This window comes from Zophobas morio, unplaced genomic scaffold, assembly GCF_036711695.1.
Source record: "Zophobas morio isolate AGI-343-1 ecotype UQ-CSIRO unplaced genomic scaffold, CSIRO_AGI_Zmor_V1 ptg000049l, whole genome shotgun sequence".
NCBI lineage: Eukaryota > Metazoa > Arthropoda > Insecta > Coleoptera > Tenebrionidae > Zophobas > Zophobas morio.
Genome location: NW_026972154.1, coordinates 2500527 through 2523147, shown reverse-complemented (window position 1 = coordinate 2523147; position 22621 = coordinate 2500527). Strand labels below are relative to the sequence as shown.

At 33.1% G+C, this 22621-nt stretch overlaps 1 protein-coding gene and 1 long non-coding RNA gene across 3 annotated transcripts; one reads left to right on the top strand and one right to left on the bottom strand.

Annotated features, from left to right (window-relative positions):
• Positions 1-7046: 7046 nt before the first annotated feature.
• On the bottom strand, positions 7047-8807 carry LOC135142636 (uncharacterized). The gene is made up of 3 exons (XM_064074381.1): positions 8585-8807; positions 8380-8531; positions 7047-7603 (listed from the first exon to the last, which is right to left on the bottom strand). The coding sequence occupies exons 2-3, from the start codon at positions 8524-8526 to the stop codon at positions 7499-7501; spliced, it is 252 nt and encodes an 83-aa protein (XP_063930451.1). The 5' UTR covers positions 8527-8531; positions 8585-8807; the 3' UTR covers positions 7047-7498.
• An 11522-nt stretch (positions 8808-20329) lies between these two features.
• LOC135142616 (uncharacterized) lies at positions 20330-21895 on the top strand. 2 transcript variants are annotated; one of them, XR_010282568.1, is made up of 3 exons: positions 20330-20694; positions 20741-21257; positions 21564-21895. It is a non-coding gene; the product is annotated as an uncharacterized LOC135142616 (long non-coding RNA). The 2 variants fall into 2 exon arrangements; XR_010282567.1 differs by having other exon boundaries at positions 20741-21895.
• The last annotated feature ends 726 nt before the right edge of the window (positions 21896-22621 follow it).

The window sequence follows — 22621 nt, the reverse complement described above, 5'->3', positions numbered from 1 at the left end:
TTAAAGTCTGTCCAAGTACGAATGTAAAATAAACTTAAGGTTATTACTTTCATATATTTAAGACGGTAATTTCTTTGGTAATTATTATTATCACTAAACCCCTTTAATACCACGACCTTAATGAATCAATGAATTAAAACCACAAAATCTTTTTTTTTTTTAGTTGAACTATCTGACAGGTGTGCTGTATTGTAAATTTTTTGTCGATTTTTTCGTTTAATATCCCGAATCGAACAGATGCCGTTATGGGTACCGCGTCAATTGATCGCAAACAACTGATCGCAGCGTCAATTGGTCGCAGCGACAACTGGTCGCAACGACAACTGGTCGCAACGACAACTGGTCGCAACGACAACTGGTCGCAACGACAACTGGTCGCAACGACAACTGGTCGCAGTCACAATTCATCGCAACACAATTCGTCGCAAGTACAACTGGTCGCATGCCACAATTGATCGCAGGCGAAAAATGATGGCGTTTATAAAGAAAATAAGTAATTGTTACGAATGAGGAAAATAAAATAAAGTGCTATATTCTCAAAAATTTCATTATTTCTAAAAAAGTGTCAAAATAAATACATACGAGTTCCATAAAAACAGTAACTTTTAGGGTCATTTCCGACTAAACCAAAGTGCAAAAAAGTGTTAATATTGTAAAATATTTTTTTTAATGTGACACATATTTCGTCGGTATGCTACTGTTATGTTCATTTGGATTATTCGTCTTATTAATTAGACACTCAAGTAAGTGATTCATGCTTTTTTTCTCACAAGTTTAAAATTTGTCAATTAAACGAGTGAAAAAAATAGCTTTCAAAACGTGTTACACACGTCATTTTTTTTTTAATAAAAAAATGGCTTTAAAATTATTACGACTGTCAAATTAAAAATTTATAGATTTATCATAATCAATGAAATCGTGAAAAAACTCTCGTTACAGTTTTAAGCGAAAAAGTATTATTTTCATTATGTTTGATAGTTTAAAAAATTAAATATATATATATTTTTTAATAAATTTGGTGCAAAGAAATTTGAATATATACAGGGTTAGTCACGAGAGAATTACTTCTGAAAATTATTTTTACGCAACCCAAAATACGAATACCATGTACCATTTGATACTAAATGAATTTAAAATGAAATGCTTAATCCATGATTGCTTTGAGTTTGGCAATCTCATTTTGACAATTGTGGAAAAGGAGGTTACGCGAGTGTCCATGGTGGTACCGCAGCCAGTCGGAAATCTCCTCTGGCGCCGCTAATAAATTTGTCAGTGTGCCTCACGAGAAAATTATTTCTAAAAATTCCTTTTACTGCATTTTATTCAAAGGTTACAACACAAACTCAAACAAGTAAGTAAATAATTTAACTACTAATCTGTTGAAAATGTTGGGCATTTTGGGGGGATGCTACGGCTTTTTTGTAAATGGATGGCCGAAGAAGTCCAGAGGTTGCAGATTTTCACTTCGAAGAGGCTCTAGGTGACGCAGAGATGGCGAATTAACACATGCACATTAGCGGCGAACAACATTGGTAGAACACTTACGGCTTCAGTATAGCCCAGATAGATCTGACTGTATGTCGTCGGTCCAATGGGGCTCTAGAGGCGAGTCAACGATGAAAAAAATGTTAAAAATTAATTAACGTCAAAGTGACACTGTCAAAGTCAAAGCAATCATGGATTAGGCATTTCATTTTAAATTTAGATAATATCAAGTGGTACAGGGTATTAGTATTTTGGGTTGCGTAAAAATAATTTTCAGAAGTAATTCTCTCGTGACTAACCCTGTATATTAACAATTAATTTTGGAGTTTACTGTATTCTTTGCAGAAAATTTTTTGATCACTACAAATTAGTTCTGGATTATCTTTAATCCATGATAAAACCAAAGATGTTTTTTCATTCAGAACTTTTTTGAACGCTTGTAGATATGAAAGAATGAATGATTTATCTCATTCCCTTTGCTAAGTACCTACGTACCAATCTCCACTTTTACGCCATTTGTGTAAACAAGATCGTAAAAAGATTAGTTTTGACCATTGAGCAAAGAATATATTCTTACTGGAGGAAGTGTCAGACTTAAAATGATGGTTTCGAGCCAAACCGGTAAAGTGTCATAAACAGTAACCCTCATTACCCAGATAAGACTGCGGATGACAGTGACGTACAGTTTTTTTTTTGAAGCGGCTCATGGAATAAAAATTGTTGAATAAAATAACGCACATAACAGATTTATATTATGTATTAATTAATGTTATTTAAAATATTTAAATCAATCAATACATCACGAGTAACAAGTAATACAAACAGTGAATACCGTTAAAAAGTAGAAACAACCAGGATGACGACGCCACTGAGTAGTGGTTATTCGCAATGGCGTGACTAATTTTTAGCTTGGGAAGTTTGAAAAGTTTATTGAGGGGCATTTCACTCGGAAGGCCGACTATTCACTCAGAATTATTTGCTTAATCTGCCGGATGTAGGTGGGCAGATGTAAACTGAGACTTTAATCTTCTCCAGCCCATGTTGTAAATTTTTGTAGGATGCTAAATGCGGAGAATAATAAAATCAGGTAGCAGCCCGTAGCAGGGTCATTCATGGAAAACTGCGCACCAATTATTTCTTCCTTTTTTTTTAGATCTAAGAGCTGTTTTACACGTCACAGAAATATCTATCGTAAAAGGAATTTTTAGAAATAATTTTCTCGTGATTAATCGATTGCAAAAGATCAAGAGGCACTCCAAACAAGCGCTGACAAACTTATTGGCGGCGCCAGCGGAGATCTCCAACTGGCTGCGGTACCACCATGGACACTCGCGTAACCTCATTTTCCAGAATTGTCAAAATGACATTGTCAAACTCAAAGCAATCATGGATTAAGCATTTCATTTTAAATTTAGTATCAAGTGGTACAAGGTATTCGTATTTTGGGTTGCGTAAAAATAATATTCAGAAGTGATTTTCTCGTGACTAACCCTGTATATGTATTTTTTACACCCACATATGGTACAACTGAATTTTTCTTCAGTACAATACTAGTCACATAATAATAATTAAAAAGTAAGTTTTTAGTTGCATAAGTACCTACATTTCTTAGATTTCCCGGTAACACAAAATTATTCTTGACGCCCTAGCAAAAGTTTTTGCAAAATATAATATGTATTTACAATACACGTAAACCTTTCACAAACCCTGTAAAAGATCCGCTGCAATTTACAAGGGTTTAAAATAAGTATTATACTCGTCCAGTGGAATTTACATTCGCTGCATATGAGTACTCTAGATGTACTATTAGTTCATAAATTTTATTGTTTGGTAATATGTACGAGTATAAAGGCAAGAATAGACAATAAAGGCAATTCTGTTTCAAAATGTGTTAAAATTTAAAAGTTGTTAAAAATAGGTATGATTTTTTAAATAATAATGTGTTAAAATTTAAAAGTTGTTAAAAATAGGTATGATTTTTTAAATAATTATATATATTAATATTAATGAAGCTAGTTCCTATAATATAATAGGTAAAATAAGCAACGACATAAATAGTAACAATTTCTTAAAAAAAAATAACCAAAATGACAATTTATGAATAAAAAATCTTATGTAACAAGGTGTTTACGCTCGTATTTTTTAATTTTTAAAGTGCAACTACAAACTTCGTCACTTATCTATATTCAAATTGTTTTTAATTCGATATTTATACCTTACCTGATTGCTAAATTTATTGCAACAAAATATTTAGTTTTAATAAAAGAAAATACTTCCCGATGAATTTTACCTTGCGACCAATTAACGCTGCGATAAATTTACGTGCGATCATTTGTCGCTGCGATCAATTTACGTGCGATCAATTGTTGTTGCGATCAATTGTCCTGCGACGAGTTGTTTGCGATAAGTTGTTTGCGACCAGTTGAATCGTCGTTATGACGTCACGCTCGAGTTAATTTAATGTGCTTTAATTTCAAATTACAAACTTAGAACGCTTCAATTTCCACTGTCGTCCTTACATCTTGGTCTAACTTATTTGTATAAAGCACGAAATTTTAACTTTAATGCACATTTAAGACGGTAGTTTTCTTTTGTAATAATACCAGATAGTAATTCCATCGTTATGCCTGGTTGAACTTTGCAACCTCATTAACGGACAATAGCGGACAATAATAATTGTTCGCTGGTGTCTGCTTAATTCTCCGAATCCTAGCATTTCTCACTAACTGCATATCAGCAGAGTCAATTGTTTGCAAGGTAAAATTCATCGCAAAGTATTTTCTTTTGTTAAAATTCAATATTACTCTGATTATTCTTAGGGCGCAATAAATTAAAAAAATAGGTAAGGTATAAACTTTGAATTAAGAACAATTTTATTGTATTTAGTTAAGTAACAAACTTTGTGTCGTTCTTTAAAAATTAACAAACGAGCTTAAACCACTTGTTACAGAAGACTTTTTATTAATAAAATGTCATCATTTATTTTAAAAAATTATTACTTTAATTATTGGTTATTTTACGTTTTGGATTATGCGAATTAGCTTCATTATAATAAACACTCAACTAAAAAATATTGTACTTAGTTAGATTTATTATAAAACTATTTAATTTAAACATTATGTTTATATGAATGGGGGTTCTACATACGACTATTGTCGCATGCCACATTTAGCATCTCATCTTTAATTCTAATTATCAGTTCGTTCTGCTCGCCAAATCTTCTTAGAAATGGAAATTTAGACCTTTGTGGACAGCCTATTTCCATATCTTCCAACTTCTTTTTTCACTTTTCTAAGATTACTAAAAGGGTTGGTAAAAGACAACAACCTTGCTCTAATGCTTTGATGGGCTTAGCTCTTCTGAAACATTTTTCCGGCCTTAAATTGAATGATTTATCTATATAACTATTACTAATGCTTACGTAAGTGCTCTTTATTTGCTTTTACTAAGTATTTCCAAACGCTTATTAATAAGAACGTTACTATACGCCTTCTCCAGGTCCATGAAGAGTTACAAAAAAAATGAAAATGCTTAAAATTTGGTACAAAGTACAACGTGGATGATCTAACTAAAATTATACTTATTTTGTTGTACGTCAGATAGCTTTTCACATACTACCTTGGTAAATTTAGAACGAAAGATGCGTAAAAATATCACCCACCGACAAGCTACAATTCACTCTATTTCCATTATTTCGCTAAGAAAATCTGTATCATCACCGTCATTTTCAAATTCAGATTCTGAATCAGATTCACCTAACGAAATAATGAAATAAGGTATAGATTCGTAGGAAAGATTTCCCATATTTTTTCCCAATCTGCCAAAATAAATTTTTCACAATGTTTACAAAAATTTTGCCACATGCTGAGAGTACATTTAGAAAGCGCCTCAAGCCATAAATTCTCCACTCTATTTTTTAATGAAGGTTGAGAATTTATGTGCTTGTTGTAATAGTTCTTACAAAATCCCCACGCCATTTCAATTGGATTATATTGACAATGGTACGGAGGTAATGGCCACTTTCTCTTAATGTCTCGTCTACCAAATATCCTTTTTTTTGTATTGTTTCTGAAGGGTTTAATTAAATCCCACAACTGTTTCTTCGAAAATTTTTTGTCAAATTCAACACCATGTTTAAAGAGCCATTCCTGCATTTCACATTTTTTACTAGAAAAAGTGGGTGGTTTATCCAACTGAACCGAATGATACGGTGCATTGTATAGAACCACCACACATTTTTGGTTCAACTTTGCCAAAGCAGGAATGAGCTGATTAACCACCCAATTTTGAAAAATTGTCCCGTCTATCGTTTTATGATAGTCTCTATACTTATTTTTTGAATTTAAAAAATTGTTACAACCATCCAAGAACCCCGTTGAACAACCCGCGTGGAGGATAGTAAACCTTCATCTTTCACTTTTAATTTTGGTGGGATTGCTTTTTAGATCAGTATCGTGCACCCAGCGATGAATGGACGAACCATTTTGATAGATCCATGTTTCATCCAAATACACGAAAGTCAAATTTTCACAAGAATTTGGAAACTGGAAATATGTTCTCAAAAAAGTAATTTTGGCTGCAACTACATGTTTTTGTTCACATAGAATTTTGCGACCATTTACTTCCCTGTGTTTATAACCCATTGAGTTAAGAATTTTCTGCAATGTGGTTCGCCCCCCTTTAAATTCCAACTGTTCCCTAGAATATGCCAAAAGAGTATCTACAGTTCATTAAGTTAACAAATTTGTCGTTGCAGGTCTTTCCGAAACATATACGTAAATTGTAAATAAATCCGCTGATTTTCGCTTGCGAGATAATGACGTTTTTAAATTTTGGTCCCCTGTTGATAAAATTTTCGCCACAGTTGATGTTCCCACCTATGTGAAAAAAATTAAAAAATATTTTGCAGCGTATTTTCACATTATGGAAAATATGTTCGAGACCCTCTTTTCGAAACTGCAAAAAAACATCTTTTATTGCAATTTTTTGTTGCAATAAAACTATTTTAGGCATTTTCCTTTTAAATAATGTCGCAGTGATCTGTGAATCTGTCACAATAACCAATTATCTCTACTGACAAAATTAAAACATTTGTTTGCTTGATTAAAAAATTGCGCCTAATAATTCTGATCTAATAAACGAAGTAGAAAAGTGGCAATCCAGATCAAAGCAAATGTCAATCAGACTACTGACAGACAAAAAACTAAATCATCAAATCAGTTTATCCAACTTAAAGAAAAAATATCAAAGCCTACTTTACTGTATAAAGATCGTGAATGGATAATAGTAAGGAGAGTAACTGACAGATGTATGTTGAGTTGCATTGAAAACTGGTCAGGGTCCCGTTATTATAATATTCACCCTGTATACAGAGGTACTTGGATTTAATTAATGCGCATATTTGTTGTCCTATTTTTTACAGATTAGTTGAGTATTTGAATGAAATCTTTACACTGACGCGATTCAGTTATTATTTACCCGGCGCATCCACCATTTTTTTAATGCAGTGTGAACATGGAAAATAGTTTCACTCAAAAGAGGACAATAAAATCAAGCTTGGGGGATGTTCATATATTTTTATTCCCATGCACATATGTCACAACACACGCAATATACAAATGACACATAAAAGTTTCGTCAAAATATTGCTTCACCAATTGCAAACACCATTTATCACCCACAAAGTGAACGACCTTCCTAAAAACAGGACGGTTCTCTTATACCTAAAATTTAGTAAAAGATAATATTGTCAAAATAATTGACATCATCCTTAACATAACGACTACACTACGTCATAATTGCTTCAGGGTGCCAGTGGTAATTATTGTCTTCATTTTTTTTTAACAGTTTTGGAACCACCGTATACTTATTTACAAAAATAAATAGATCTGCTAATCTAAAAGTTCACTTTGTCGGTCATAAAAATAAGTAAAACTCTATCTAGGACACAGAATGTTTAAAATCACGTTGGAAGAATCAGGTCCTTGTCCATTGCCGGAAGTCGTCGTGGGGTTTAGTGGGAGGGAACCTCGCGTTTGTAGAAGAGTTTGCTCTCGGGGTGCCACCTGGGTGGGGCATCGGCTTGGTATTCTTCTTTTTCGATTTCGCTTTCGAGGAGCTGGAATTGTTCAAATATGAGAACACAGATTATGCTAGTAATATTTTGTCTATTGTTACAATGTACATGGTATTTGGACCATTTAATTTAACATAACACTGTTTTTTTTTGTCAAGTATTCTGGTTAAATGTACAAGTGATAGGAGTGAATATGACGAAAGAATACCGAGTCTTGTTGCACAGATTTGCTGAATTTTGCAGCAGATATGGGACATGTTTTTAGACTTAGGAGTATCGCATAGATGATGACACGTAATAATTTGATGACGTTTTCTCAAATTTTTGTCAAAAATATTTGTAAAAACATTTTACAACTTCACTTAAAAACTGCGAAATCAAATGCTCTGAAATCTTGCAAACGTTTTAAGATTATCGTTAGCATAGTAAATCGTTAATCAAAATTTCTCTGTTTATTCGTTTCAAAAACTTGATGAGTCATCTGAAACTTTTGCTGGATGAATCCTATCTAAAATGTGCAAAATATCCTAAATCGACACTTTTGTTTTATCAATAAATTTAAATAAATATATCTAAATATTCAACTACTTGTAAAGTCAACGTCAACTGTGTGTTGCTAAATTTAAAATTATAATTTAATCTTTACTCACTTTACTATTTTTTCAGCTCACCAACACGCTCAATCAAAGAAAATGTTTTAAATTGCTTAACTCGAATTGCTAAATCCGTAATTCAAATATTTTTCAGAAATATTTCAATAATAATACGTCAATCAAAGCAAGTTTCTATCAATCTATTTAAAATTCGAAAAAACTTACATCTTTGAGTAGTTCTTTAAGTTTGTCCACTCTGTCGCTATTCGACCTGGTAGGCAGGTACCTAGCCTCGACGGTGTGGCGGGTTTCTAAGGCTAAGGTAGCGAAAATGACGAAAAGAACAGCAAACACAAACTTCCTGTCAAACATCCTGTCTGAAACCCAAACAAAAAAAATCAAAACCCTTCCCCCCAACACACACCCTTACCTGTTTTAACTAAAATTGCGGTGGGAAGACCTACGAATGCTCTAGATAACTAGCAACTCAACACTGCCCGAAAAATCCAAAGCCGCCACTTTTATACCCCCGAACCGCGTAGGAGGAACTGGGACAGGCCAAGTTTCATCTACGTAATGGGTTTTATAGTTACAAAGCGACCTTGTGGACTCTTCAAGTATACATTAAACTTTTTATCTGTATCTAGAATGTCAGGATACAGGGGTTCCCCGAAAATTTATAGCGCTTTCAGACGCCAAATCGATACGCCATCTGTGGAAGTAATGACGGCTTCACCTGATTTAAGGGGTGTACGTGACGAGGCGCCGGCACAGGGGGTGGTTATTGGTTTTTTTCAGGCGGGATGTGCGGTTTTTGCGTCCCTGGTAGATTGTATTGACGTGGGCGGGATATGGGGTAAGGTCACTGCGACGCTTCACTGTCTCTTGTCTTTGTTGGCGGTTCCGGAGTGGCGTCGCGGCGCCAGACACGCCGGCGGCGCAGGAGATTATGTGGGGGTTTCATAAACAAGATATAAATAATAAAGTTATGAGTGTGACAAATTGAATTTTATGGGCGATTTAGCCACGGAATAATGGACATTGATATTTAGAGTTACGGCATTGTCGGAGCTTTTAATGGTTCGTGCTTGCAGTGCTTGCGGTATCAACACGTGACCACGTGGGAAATGGGTGCGAGGTAACAGGTCATTACAATGAACAAAGCAAGATATCGGATTTTTTTTTTCGAATTTTCCACGTCTTTCAAACATTATTCTTGTCACAGACGCTGATTTTGGTATTAGTTCGTATATTATTGTTTATCTAACTAATCCTCAAACTAATATAAGAGAAAAACTTACCTAGAGGCAAGTCTGAAAGTATTAACATAGTTTTTACTTATGGACAACTGTTACAGAAAAAATATATAAAATATATAAAGTTGTTTAGACAGAAATTCCCTCGCCCGTGAATCCTGTAGAAATCCACTTTCTGAGATAAATCATCAGGCAAGTAAGATAATTTATAATCGAGTGGGTAGCATGTCGGTGATTCAGCTACACTGATAAATGTCAAAAAATAAAAAATGTAACAGCAAAAATGGCGGACGTATTATAATAAGACTGTTAAGAAAAGAAGTGTGAAATTACAAGGTAACTTGGTACAAGATTAGTTAAATTTAAAAAATAAGTAAAATTAATGCTGCCTCTGTTGTTTATGTCGTTAATTTCGTCTGCTAATATTAACCTTATTTCCTTTAAGTCACTGACAGGTGTTCGATAAATAGGGTTCTTTAAATTGGGCTTCAAGAAAATTCTGGAAGAGTAAGATTACAAGACTAATGAATTAATGATCCGGTTGTCAAAAAATTCCCGTAACATTGCTATTGTGGTCCTACCCGAATACGCTGTTGCCCCGTCTTGTTGAAAATAATCTACTTTTTCCATTCGTGCGTAAGATGCTTCTTACAACTCTTATTACGTAATATACTATTAAATATAATCCTGAGAGGTAATAAATGTAAGCCATGGTGAGATGATATTTTAAAAACCATAAACTACGATTCACGATTCACTGATTTTACGCTTGTCGGGGCAATGCATTTTATCTGTGTACCTGAGCAACCCGGGTCCGGTAGGCCCGCTGGTTGTATTTCTGTTATTAAATAAGAATAATTTTAATAATAAAAATATTTGTTTAAGGTATGTTATTATTTTTAGAAAATAATAATTGCCTGTTACATAATGATTAATTTTTTCAATTGACACAAATTAGTTTTGTAATCGACTAATCGAATGTTCAATACATACATTTCTCTCGCATAAATCGCATATTTGTTACTGTTTTATATCTTTATTTTTCAGTAAATGTAACATATTTTCCTGTTGCCACATGTGTCATTTCTTCACTTTTTCATTGTTGGACCTAACGCGAGGTGGGCTTGGCAGGTCCGTTTTGTCCTAGAATGTGCAGATTATGTTTAAGTGTAAATCTTGGGCAATAAAATTAGTATTTTTACAACCCTCAGTAGAATAATTTATTGTGATATATTCTCAGAAATGGTGAAACGAGATTAAAATAAAATGAGTTTCAACAAAAATCTGAAAATTTAAAGTTGCACTCTGGTGATTCCGGCCTGTCAGGCAGCCTTTGATCCTATAAGGGGTTTAAATACCTTTTTCTACCGCCCACGTTTTTTGGTTTTCTAATAGAGCTATTAACGCACGCAAATGACGTCACAGCAGTTCGTTAATAGCGGAAAGGCGTTCTTTAATAGATCTGGTGTAATTTAGATCGGTAAGATTGGTAGCAATGACGAGAAATGTCAGGTGAATGTCAGTGGCAAATCTAAACTTAAAATTTCCCATGTTTCCGGACGCGTAACTTCTTCGCAAGACATTTTAACCAATTTTAAATTACAAAAACTCGAATTGGTTCGAATTACAATTGTTGTTGTGAAAATTCGAACCTCAAATATTTCGTGCTTAGTGTCGACCCATCACCAACCACGACAAAAGTCCCCAGATTAAAAAAAATGCAAATTTCAATTAAATTTTGGGAAAAAACGTGTGCGGTAGAAAAAATAGTATAAATAACTCGTTCATAAGGCCATTGAGGCACTCATCTTTTATATAACTCGCGGCTTCGCCGCTCGTTCTATAAACTTGGATTCGTGCCTCAATATTTGCCTTATGAAACTCGTTCTTTAATATACTATTCTAAGAAATTGTACTTATTTTTAAACGGAACCAGCAATTCTTCCTAAAATGTATATACCTGCCACACCGGGATAGACGATTAACGGACATGGTCATAAAAACATCGTAAGCCGATATTGAAGAATAATAATTTATGACAGGTTGCCGACAACAGACCTTCAGCACAAAATAATCATTTCCCGTATTCTTTTAAACTATTAATTTTAATGCTGGAGATAATTATTAGATATACTCAAACACAATTTGGATACTGTAGTATGGGAATAAAAACAAAAAAAATATTCTTTTTAAGCGTACGTAATAAATATTGCACAATTTGCGACACATCAAACAGCAAAGCGATGGCCTATTTGCAAGAAAGAAGAAAATATTTTTCAGTCTTGAATAACTATGCTACAGTAAAATGTTTATTTTTTAAATTTAACAACACAATCCCTTCTTCTGCACCTATGGAACGGGTGTTTAGTAGCGGAAACCAAATTCTGACACCAAGAAGAAATAATTTAGGTAACAATACGTTCGAAATGTTGTTAATTTTAAAAAATTCATTAAACAATACATAAAAAAATACATGAACATATTTTCAGTTATTTTATTCGCCAAAGTTTCAAAAAGTATCTGTTTTCTTTATCTATTATCTAGATACATTTCGAAAAAATCGAAAACAATCTGTATCTAGATACTTTTATCTTCCATGTATCTATATTTATATCTAGATATTTTTAAAAGTATCATCTGTCCCCAACACTGACAATACTGTTATTATTAGTATTACACTGCACCAATCTAAGTTGAAATACTTATTCTTACAAAAATGATGATTGACGTCTTCACAAAATATTGTGATGAAATTTTCATTCGTTGTCAGATCTAGGGGCGGAGCGTAACTGCAAAATCCATATTTACATACAAAAATTAACATTTCAAACATGTTTTAAGTTTTTTGTTGTGAAAAGAAGACAACGTATATTAAGAAAAAAGAAGTAATATGTGAGCCCCGCCCACCCGCCCTGTTTCAATTGTGATAATTTTTAATCGTCGTTATTTACAAAATTCTTGTTATTCTAAAAGGAAATTGCCATGTGATTAAGTAATCGTGTCCTTCAAAGAAAACTGTGCATATTAAGTAACAAAATAGACAACGTATGTTAATAAAAGAAGACTGATATTGCCAAATAACACATACTCTAAGAAAATAAAAGGCGGGTAGGCGGGGCTAATATTTACCAAAACAAGACTGATTTTAGCAAATAACCTACTTTCTAAGAAAATATAGGGCGGATGGGCGGGGCTAGTACTTGCTAAGTTAAGACAGATTTTGGCAAATGACCTACTCTCTAAGAAAATGAAGGGCAACTGGACGGCGCTGGCACCTACTTAAGACTGATTTTGCTAAATGTTTTTTTTAGCTTAAAGGTTTATCGTTGTTAATCTACAATTTAAAAACCACGCTGATAGAGAGGCTCGCTAAAAAGTATGGAAACGGTTAAATATCTTAAGAACCAATTGTACAAATCAATTGAAATTGTTTTATTTAATAATAATAAATATTCAGAACAGCCTGTTCGATTAAGTATAACTGTATCAATAATTTTAGTCCCCTGTTTTGAGGCGATAAACTCATTCAAATCAAAACAATTTTTACTTCCCGAGCGTAACCTAAAGAAATATAGTATTTGAATCCATCTGACGAATGGCCACTTTTATATTTTTTGTCTTGCATTGGTAATGGTCTGTTACTAGTATTATCTGTTGATTACGTCGTCACAGAATTGTGTTTATTCATCAAATTAAGAATGACTATTCTCTATTTTCTTGAAAGTAGAGAATGCGCCCGGCGATATTTAATAATTGTAAAATAATGACTGATATTTGCGTTCCCATGGCGCAGAGATTGGGGGGTGCTATTGACGCCGGTTCATCCGTGCATCGAAAAGAATCGAGGAATTTTTATGACTTCGATTGTCTAGTTTGGTCCTGAAGAAACCCCAAATGTGCTGTGTACAATTTGTCACATACTTAACAACGAAACTTATAGTGATTTCCAAAAACTACACAACAAAAATGTATCAGCTGTTACTGTTATATGTGATGTGTTTGTGTGACGAATAATAATTAGAGCACAACTTCTTGTACCCCTATACCTAATTTCAACTGATTTGTACAACCGGTTCTCAAGATATTTAAACATTTTCATACATTCTAGAGACCCTGTCTAAAGGTTATCAGAAAACAAACATTTTTTATATTTTTTCAAAGAAGCGCAATGCGTTAGACTGTACTTCTAGGGCGAGAGAAGTTCTGTCGAAGTAACGTTGGACCAATTTTTTTTATACATAAATTTTGATTCACGATTTACCATGTTCACGATAACTTAAAATGTTTGCTTTCTTAGACAAATTTTGAACAATTTTGACTTTTTTCCCAAAATCTGGATGCAAAATTTTGAGTTGATGTCATCAATTTGTTGGTGGGGATGATTTGACGAATTTTGATTAGCCTTTTACCACCTACACGATATTCTTATAATACCTTCATATAAAATTTCACAATAATAGACAGACGACAGACAGACAACAAACAGACAATTACAAAAATATATTATTTATTTCATAACATTAAAGTAGGATGTACCGAACAAAATTTTCAGACAACTTCATCAGATTATAAGAGTTTCACATCACTCAGTCCAGAAATATCGAAGATTAGCTGTCTAAAAACATTGCTAATAGAGGGCATATAGCATATACTCGTATATAGCCCCTAGAAAACACATAGTATGGCCACCGTGGAGCAAACCTGGCGTAAACTTAACAAAAACAAAAAACTTACTGATCCCATTTGACAGACCGGGAGATTTAAAGTGGTTTTATTTTGGATTTAAAGTTTGTAGTTTATACACAAAATTTGGATTTTTAATTTGAATAAAGTTAAAAAAGGTGTTGATTAGATAAATAGTAATAATATATAAAATTTAATCCATAAAATCTTATTTAATAATTTATTATTAGTCAACTCTCTACTGACAAAATTTGGGTCCAAACCAGGGGAATTTTTTGCGTTACCAACTGCATTTGCTCCACTCGTACAACAATGGATGACGATACTATGTATTTCTAGGGACTATAAGCATATAGATGGAAACGGGAGACTTATTTGTTCATACTCTAATAAGAGTTGTGAAATGTTCCTAACTTACATTCAAGAAGTAGGCAACAACAAAATTAATTATATCTACAACGTGAGAAGGTGTGTTTCTGCTTTAAAGTATTATAAACTTAGAAATAACTATATTGGATAATATATAGGAGTAATTTGTAATAAACAATGTACCGAGTTTTTTTTTTACTTCCCGAGCGTAAGTCATCAAATCAAGAATGATTCGTCATATTATTTTGAAAATTTTAGTATACTGTAATGTCGCGCCTGAGTATATTTAATAATAACAAAACAAGTGCTAATACTTAACAATCCCAGACACAAAACAATTAACCCTTAAAAAATCTGAAATTGGCTAAAGGATCAAGTTTGCCCGATTTATTGTCGCAGAAACCTTTCAATGAAAGTTTTAAACAACTTGTATTCTACACTGACCGGCAAAAAAACCTGCAACCCTGAAAAATTTCGCAAAACCACTTTGAAAATTATTAATTTAACTAGTGACCGTTATTTTATTAAATAACCATTCACTATTGACACATGATGTAGACATTAACAAAAAAAGGAGACAAATAAACGCAGAATTAAATTTAATTTAACAAAATAACAGAAACAGACCAAGTATGATATTTGTATGAAGGCTGTTGTTGTAAACAGTGCTTTTCATCATTTGATTATAAGTAGAGCCATGCGGTCGAAATTTAAACGCTGCGAATTGACCCCCACTCCGGCAGGCCAGAGGCTTGCAACCGACGTTATGTATCGCGAAGAAAATTACGCGAAAAATAATGTTAATGGCATGTCAGTTGATGATTTTAAAATCCATATTCACGAAATAAGAGTAATAATAATTTTAATAATGTTCAGGTGTCCGTCTCGTTGACAATAAAACTATTTGTGTGAATTATCAAAAATAATCCACAACTGAAAAGCGAGAAGCGAGCAAGGCAAGGCTGTAGCGATCGGCACTGTGGGCCGATAGTGGGGGTAAATAAATTTCGACCGCACAGCTCTAATTACAAGTTTGGCAATTAATAAACGTTTTCACGTGAAAACAATGCCGTTAACTCTTACAGACGTCTCTCAAATTGTCGCTGTGTTTTTGTTATTTCGTTAAATTAAATTTAGTTCTGCGTTTATTTGTCTTCTTTTTTTTTGCTAATTTATACATCCTGTTTCAATACTTAGTGAATGGTTCTTTGATAAAATAACGATCACTAGGTAAATTAATAATTTTTAAAGTTTGGTTTTGCGAAATTTTTCACTATTTGCTCGATGGTACATTCTTAAGAATGTTCTGCAGAACTCGAAAAAATGGAACTCGGAAAAAATGGTTAAAGAAATCTCTATACCAAATTTTTGAAAATATTAAACTACCAAATTAAAGAATTAATTTCATAATTTTAATGTTTTCATTTGAATTTAATTGAAAATATAAAACTCCCATAAAAATAGTCAAAAATGGCATCTGCCAAATAGTCAAAAATGGCGTTGTGAATCGTATTTTACCGTATTAGTATTAAATTATTAATAACTAATTGCTAAACTGTCAATTGGACAATGCAGTTTATTAAAACACATCAGAATTACGAAGTTAATTCTTCAGCTTTGACGTACTATATTTTTAAAAGTTTGGTGCAGGGACATTTTTAACACTGTTTTTCCAGTTCTGCAAAGCCTTCTTAACTACGTACCATCAAGCATATATGTCATTTTTTCATCACCCGGTATTTCTGCGAGTGATTTAAAAATCTAATGCCCGGTTTATATAAGCCCAATTAAATATTAGTTGGTATATCTTATACCATGACAGGAACAAAAAATTCAACAACAAGACAATCATTCTCATTCGTAGTTCCTTGGGTCAATTATAAATACTGACCTAGCGCAGTGAATTAATTATGCGTAGAGATTTACTTTGAGTGAGAGGGGACTTTTATTGCAGAATTCTAGTGAAAGTGATAGTATATACTCCGAGTTTATGAATCCGCCTTGAATTTTCACCATTGGAATCCATATTTTCGCAAAAAATTCAAAACTAAATTATAACGTTTTATAGCAACGCAACGCGAAGGTTACTGGTTGGATCCTATCACGAGCCACTTTTTTTCTTACACTTTTACTGGTGTTTTTTTTCTTTGAAAAATGGATGTGTTGATTGTACTTCAAACGCAAAGGAAGTTCTGTCTAAAATGAGACAATTTTTTTTAAATAACGTTAAATGCAAAATTTAATTAAAACAAAATGTAGGTACTGTAGGTAGTCTATGAATATTAGGACTGTGATTAGGACATACACAATTTTGACATAAAACAACTAACACAAAATACGATTAGGTACTTACTTTGTTAGTTATAAATCATAAATAAATATCTATCATTATTAAGACCCACCACTGATCCGGAAATGACCGGCATTCAGGCAAGACTTCTATCATTACGGGTACTAAGACCAAGTAATGATATGCATTGATTAGATTAACAAAACAACTTTCGAGATTCTAGAATTACAGCATACAAATTAGTCTGCTATTATTCTCTAATCTCACCCCATCCCCAAAAGTCTAGCGTTATTATTATTATAAAATTAGCAACATTAATAACAACGGAATTATTATTTGTACAGAAATGTTTTACAGATAAAATAAAACAAACTGACTTAAGTATAAGCAATAAAAGAAAGAGTCGTGTACTCACTAAGTGTCTCACATTGTTCTGTGAGATAATAGTTCGCTTGTGATGGTAGATATAACGATATGCGTTAAAAACTACGTTTAATGATATGTTACATGTTACTGATATCCATCATAATTTTTCATTAAAAACTGTAAAAATGAGTAATTTTCTATACTTTTTACTTTACTTGAGTCCATTGCACGAATGGCTACTTTGATGTTTTCTCGATATTTCATAACTCCAAGAATACGAAAAATAAGTCCTTCGTTTCCGTCCATCAGTCTTCTGTCTGTCGTCTGTCCACAATCCACATCAATAATTTGATGACGCCATCGCAAAATTTTCTATAATAAAGGCTATTTAAATTTTATAAATTAACATACCCCTGTGTTTCTGGTTTATGAATCCACCTTGATTATTTATTATTATAGATTGTATTGTTTAATTTCTCGTAATAGTAGAGGTCTTCTTTGGACACATAATACAGTTTCGGCCACAAAATCTTGGGCAGTTCCGTAATTCCGGTGACATAAGCTCTAAAACAGGCTTTACATACTTATAACCTTAAATTTGCCATATTTGTCATTTTGACGTAGACTGGAATGTGGATGATGACTTATGTCAAAATTTATTTTTTAAAACTGTCAATCATTATGACAATAAATCATCATAGAGTACCACGTGTTTTTTTTTAAATGACAGAAAAATACTGCTCAAGATTTTCTGGCCGAAACTGTACCAAGCTGCGGGACTCATAAAAATCAACAACGATTCACCCGATTTTTTTCAAAAATTTGAGAGTATTCTCAATTTTTCACGGTACTGTTGATGACGTCATCACAAAATTTTGAAATTGTAAAACTCACTTGAAATATAGCCATAGCATAGATAGTTCTTTAAATATTCCACGTATATCTTCATATTTTAAGTGATAAAGATCATGTTAAAAAAGACTAATATTAAAAAAATTGAATTTGTTCGACTGTACTTCAGGTGCGAGGGAAGTTTGGAATAATCTTAGGCCAATTTTCTATGACACCTCTAGAAGTTTTACGTCATAAGAGTCATAGATTTATTGCAACCATATGTCTTCAATCGTCGCAAAACAAAAGAACATCAAGCGTCCATTTCTGTTTAAGTTCACAAGGTCATATTATGGTGAATTTTTGGGATCTGAGTTAACATGAGTTAAAAGGTTAAAACAGATTGTTTTATTTTTTTTATTATAAAAAATTAGTGTTGTTAAATAGGTGGCTATTTTCAAAAATGGATTTAATAGTTGGTTACAATAAAAATCTGGATTTTTAGCCGCAGTTTATCCAAGATTGACAATCTGTGAAAGAACTTAAACAAAAATAGAATTCTTAAGAATTAAAATTATTGCAACATTACTGTAAAGAACGTTCTAATTCACAATCCTCATTATTACTCTGTGCTTCCAAACTATTTATTCTGTTTCTGAACCACATTACTTAATTTTTCTGTTAAGTAATGTGGTTATTAATCTGTTTTAAATGAGACCTGACTTAAAAAAAATCATACTCCATTCGCTATATTCCAACTCGATTGGCGCCAAATTTAAAATAAAAAGCTTCATAGCTATTTTAATAAATAGCTTTGGATATTTACCCCGATATTTTCCAATTATCTATTCACTAACAACACTAAAAAAATATCTGTACAGATACAAAGTCATTTCATTATTATTAGCTATGTATAATTATCTGTCAACTAACCGTGGCATAGAATATAGATCATATGATCTAAGCCTAATTCTAACTAGTGTTGTTAGTGAATAGATAGCCGGAAAATATCCAGCTATTGAGGCTATTTTTGAAAACAGCCTACTATTTAACAACACTACCTAATTCCGTCAGGTGGACTAATTAAAACTACAGTTTATTGTAATGTAAATTAAATTTATTTAGATTAAAACACTGAAATTCAAATCCTTTTTGTTTTATTTGTTTCTAATAAGAAATTAAATTAGCCAAATACACTGACGTCATCCGAGGTCATCAAAATGACAGCGTTTGACAACTAGCCGGTTTTCTCATAAGAGTCAATGCTAATATTTTCGGAATTCATTTAAATTTGAGAGTGTGTCAACTGTGTTTTTGTAGTTTGGTAAGTTTGTTACAGTTTCTAGACTGTGTAGATATCTGTAAAACGCACCATAACGTTTGAATATCCTTAAAAAATAATGTTTTCCAATGTGATGTAAGGTTAACTTCGCTACATCTTATATTATTTGTTTTGCAAATTAATTCTGTGTTAATGTACATCAATGTTTTTTAAATACACTAGCATCTTAATATTAGGTATAATATTTTGTATTTTAGGAGAAAATGCCTAAATTTTGTGCTGTTGTGGATTGCGCGAATCGAAGCACCAGAAATGCGGACAAATTTTATTTTCCTTTCCCAGCAATTAGCAACAATAAAGGTAAATATATACAAAATTTAGGATATCAAAATAAATCCACTCATAATACTTGTAATGTTGAAAGACACAGTCGTTTAAAAAAGAGAAAACTGAATAAATGCTTCTAGACTTTTGAATGCACGAATTTCATTGTGGGTTATTTTACTTAGGTATTCCAAAAATAAAAAAGTTTAGAATGGTATTCATTGTTATGGTAGGGATATCGTCTAAACACAAATTAAAATCACTTGCACTCATTATATGTATAAGGATCTACGCCGTTTAAATTGTTTAACTTTTGTACATATCTGTTTTTCTCTTTGAGGGAAAGACACTGCGCATAATCACTTAAATTATCCATACTTTAAAAACAAATCACACACTTTCAATTAAACCCGTCACATTAACCTCAAACGAAAATATTAATTTCCGATTTACCGCTTAAAACACACGGATGTATTTTGGGTGACGAGGAATTCAGACCAAAACAGCGTCCTGTATTTTTATTTTTATTATGTATTTTTAAACTCAAATTGCCAAAAAAAAGCACCCTGATACACAGAAAAGATATGAAAGAAGCTATTCACGTGTTTATTTTCTAGCTAAATACCCACACTTTTAAATAAAATACGAAAATGTTAACATTGTCACTTATGGAGTTTCACGGCGCTTGTCAAACGCTGAGTTCCCGCCACAGCGTGACGTCACGTGTTATTGGCTAATTTCTTTACAATATAATGAAGTCACCGAGACACCACAGCATATCATTCAGTAAGGACAGCTTTTGAAAGGCCCATAAGAAATACACGTAACGGACTAGAACAACAATAATCGACCGTTGGGTAAGGACATGACCTTGAATTTTGGCTAGAAACTGTAGTGGCAAACCTTGTTACTAAATAAATTTACCACCATGTCAACATTGTGCGTCAAATTTGACATTTTAGATGTTTGGTATTTAATATTGTAACGGTGATTTATTATTTTTACTGAATAGAAAATGCGCGTTCGAACAAATAAATAAAATAAATAATATTGTGGAAACTGTACACAGGGCACAGGGGTGCGGTATGCTGGTATGGACACAGTTACGAGGGCAGCTTTTATATATCGGCCACATGAAGGTAAAATTGAGTTGGTAGAAAATAGTGAAACAAATCGTTTTTCTAGGGCTGCAACATAAAAGGTGAATGCTTCATGTAGCATCTTAAGCGCGCCACTCACGTTTCAACGCCGCAGAACAATTGTGTTTGATATGACCAAATTGAAGTGTTTTTGAACGTCTGTGTATGCAAATCGGTTGGATGTGGACGGTCGGTGAACAAGTCTGTCTGCAGCAGTACAATCGTGTTGTATTGCATGGAAATTTGATGATGTGTGGACATGGCTCGACAGTGTATGTTATTCAAATCGTGAGAGCAGCTATAAAAGTACATTTTCGTCATATTGTCGGACATGTTGTCATCACGATCGCAAATTTTTAACTGCAAGGTCGTAACGTGTGTGTGTACTGCTGCTTTTTAACAGAATTGTACAACAGTTGCATCCAATGGGACGTTGGAGTGTGAATGGCCAGCTTTAGGATTGCCAAAATGGTGGATCATCATCAAAGACATTGAAGTGACAGAGAAGTTTATCATATATGATGACATTACGTGCAACGGCAAAATAACTACATGTTTCACAGGTATATTTCATCAAGCATTTCTTCAGTAAGTATCCACAGACATAACTTAAAGAATTTTGTTCCTCCATGTCCAGATGTCTGTAGTCTGTCATATTTACTTCCACAGATTTATGTGCAAAAGTTGTTCAACTTAAAACTCTATTAATAATTTGACACTGGTTACTTTCTTTAGATTCAGTTGCTAGTAAAATAGATCCTAAATCATTACAACTATTGGAATTTTCACTGTGCTGTAAAAATTGCATACCAAATAATTTTTGTATTGATTATAGAATAATATACTTCTTTATATTTCTTATCTTACAGATTCCGAGGGAAATTTAAAGAAGCCTCTGAAGCAGGTTTTTTTATTGTGCCTGGAATCACGAGGTGGTCTACCACTATAGTCCATGTTACTATGAAAAAGTTCTCAGAATTACTTCACTAATTTAACTAACAACAAAAATTCAACCAAAAACATCAAAGTACTTTTCCCAGGGAAGATGAAAACAACAGCGTTCACTTTCTGACTCTTCAAACGGTTCACACTTGGCGAAAATTGAAGGCATTGACAAAATAGGTAGTTGATATGTTTATGTTGAAATTAACTTGGTAAAGTGATAGACTTTTATTAATGAATAAAATAAATATAAGCACAATTCTTTTTTATTGTTCAAAGTGGTATTTTTTTCGTAGTCTTCATACCACACTCCAAAAATTGGTTTCAGTTCATTCGATGTTTATATCAGTTCCTTTTACATTGTTTTACGGACGAGCTGTATTTGTAATTTAGGCAACCAATATTCAACTTCGTTTCAAAAATCCCGCCTAATCAAAACGGTTGGGTAAGGACACGTTGTTCCAATATTTGACGAGCTGTCTTTACTGAATGATATGCTGTGGAGACACCAACTTGAAAAATCGCAGGTTAACCAACAAGAAATATCAAAACTAAAAAGTTCCCAATTTATAACCAGCAAACATAACCTCAAAACCACCAAAACACAAAACCAATAAGTAATTTAGTATTCTAGCCAACACAACCAAATATCACATTATCGTTTCAGGTTACAATGTTCCCCATCATTAGGAACGTCATCAACCTATTACGAAGATACCCATTAGCCCCCCTAACCTCAAACTACCACATAATGTCCAACCCCCTCCAAACCACATTTTTAGCCCCCACGACGTTCAACGTCACCCCTTCGTGCGGTTTCAAGGTCCGAGGTAAACTACGCCGCAGATGTAAAGACTGCTACTTCGTCCGAAGACAGGAACGCCTGTACGTCATATGCGAAACCCACCCCCGTCACAAACAAATGTCGATGATCAAAGACCCCAAAAACACCTGGATTTTAACACACGCAACACAAGGCAAAGTG

Coding starts and splice junctions, on each gene's coding strand:
- LOC135142636 (XM_064074381.1), bottom strand. CDS start 8,526: ATGTTTGACAGGAAGTTTGTGTTTGCTGTTCTTTTCGTCATTTTCGCT. Junction 7,604..8,379: donor TTAAAGAACTACTCAAAGAT/GTAAGTTTTTTC, acceptor GAACAATTCCAG/CTCCTCGAAAGCGAAATCGA.